General features: G+C 50.0%; 1 protein-coding gene across 1 annotated transcript; it reads left to right on the forward strand.

Annotated features, from left to right (window-relative positions):
- Window positions 1-329, forward strand: LACBIDRAFT_314948 (uncharacterized protein; the record flags this gene model as incomplete). The annotated part of the gene is made up of 1 exon (XM_001891279.1): window positions 1-329. The coding sequence occupies exon 1, from the start codon at window positions 36-38 to the stop codon at window positions 327-329; it is 294 nt and encodes a 97-aa protein (XP_001891314.1). The 5' UTR covers window positions 1-35.
- Between the last annotated feature and the right edge of the window lie 531 nt (window positions 330-860).

Consider the following 860-nt stretch of genomic DNA (forward strand, 5'->3'; position numbering starts at 1 on the left):
GGAAAGAGACCGACAACTTGAATCAAGCCTACCCAATGAGAAGCCGCAGAGGAACAGGCTTCCCCTCAGCTTGCCCTAAGCCCGTTGCTGTTTCTCAATGCTCTCACATCACGCCACTAATCGTTGATGTAACACTTCCCCTTCTCCTGAGTACCATTGTAAGCGTGTCACTGCACAGAGGTTGGCAGTCCGACAAACTCACTCAATATCACAAAAAAACCACTAGATTAGAATGCGAGGGGTTGGTTCAGAATGTTCAAGCTTTTGATTCACTCACTTTTTCCACTTTTGAACCCATTCAGCAAGTGATTCAAAATTCCCCCAGGTGAGCATACTTCCGCTTCTTGGAGGGCCAGCCACGTTCTAAATGAACGACCGATTGATGGGACCCTCGTCAAGTGCCAACATCGGCGGCTTTACACCTTTACGCGAAAGCTTGAGGGTGCTGGGGTGTCTGACTTTTCTGCTTAATCTTGATTTCGTGGCCTCCTAGTCATTGTGGCTTTGCTGTGTGCCTTGGATTTGCAAGAAAACCGAGCCCTAACGGTTCGAACAAGCGACAGACACATAGGATCGACCAGACGAAAGCTCAACAGAAACGGGAGAGCCGTCGAGCTGGAAACAAAAGGACATGGTGGAGGAACACGGGTTGAACCGGGGGGCAAACATGGCTAAACTTACCCACGCAAGAGCTTTGGTGGCTCGTAGGATAAGACCCGCTAACTACGTAGCGGGCATATGGCCAAACTACAGGCCAAATCCATTTTCCTGATGTGGACCCGGATCCCATCAACTTCCGGTGCAGTTCATCAACAGACTCGGATGAACGCTGATGAGCGCCCATCCGCAACAGACTAAAA

Source organism: Laccaria bicolor, genomic scaffold (genome assembly GCF_000143565.1).
Source record: "Laccaria bicolor S238N-H82 LACBIscaffold_667 genomic scaffold, whole genome shotgun sequence".
Lineage (NCBI taxonomy): Eukaryota > Fungi > Basidiomycota > Agaricomycetes > Agaricales > Hydnangiaceae > Laccaria > Laccaria bicolor.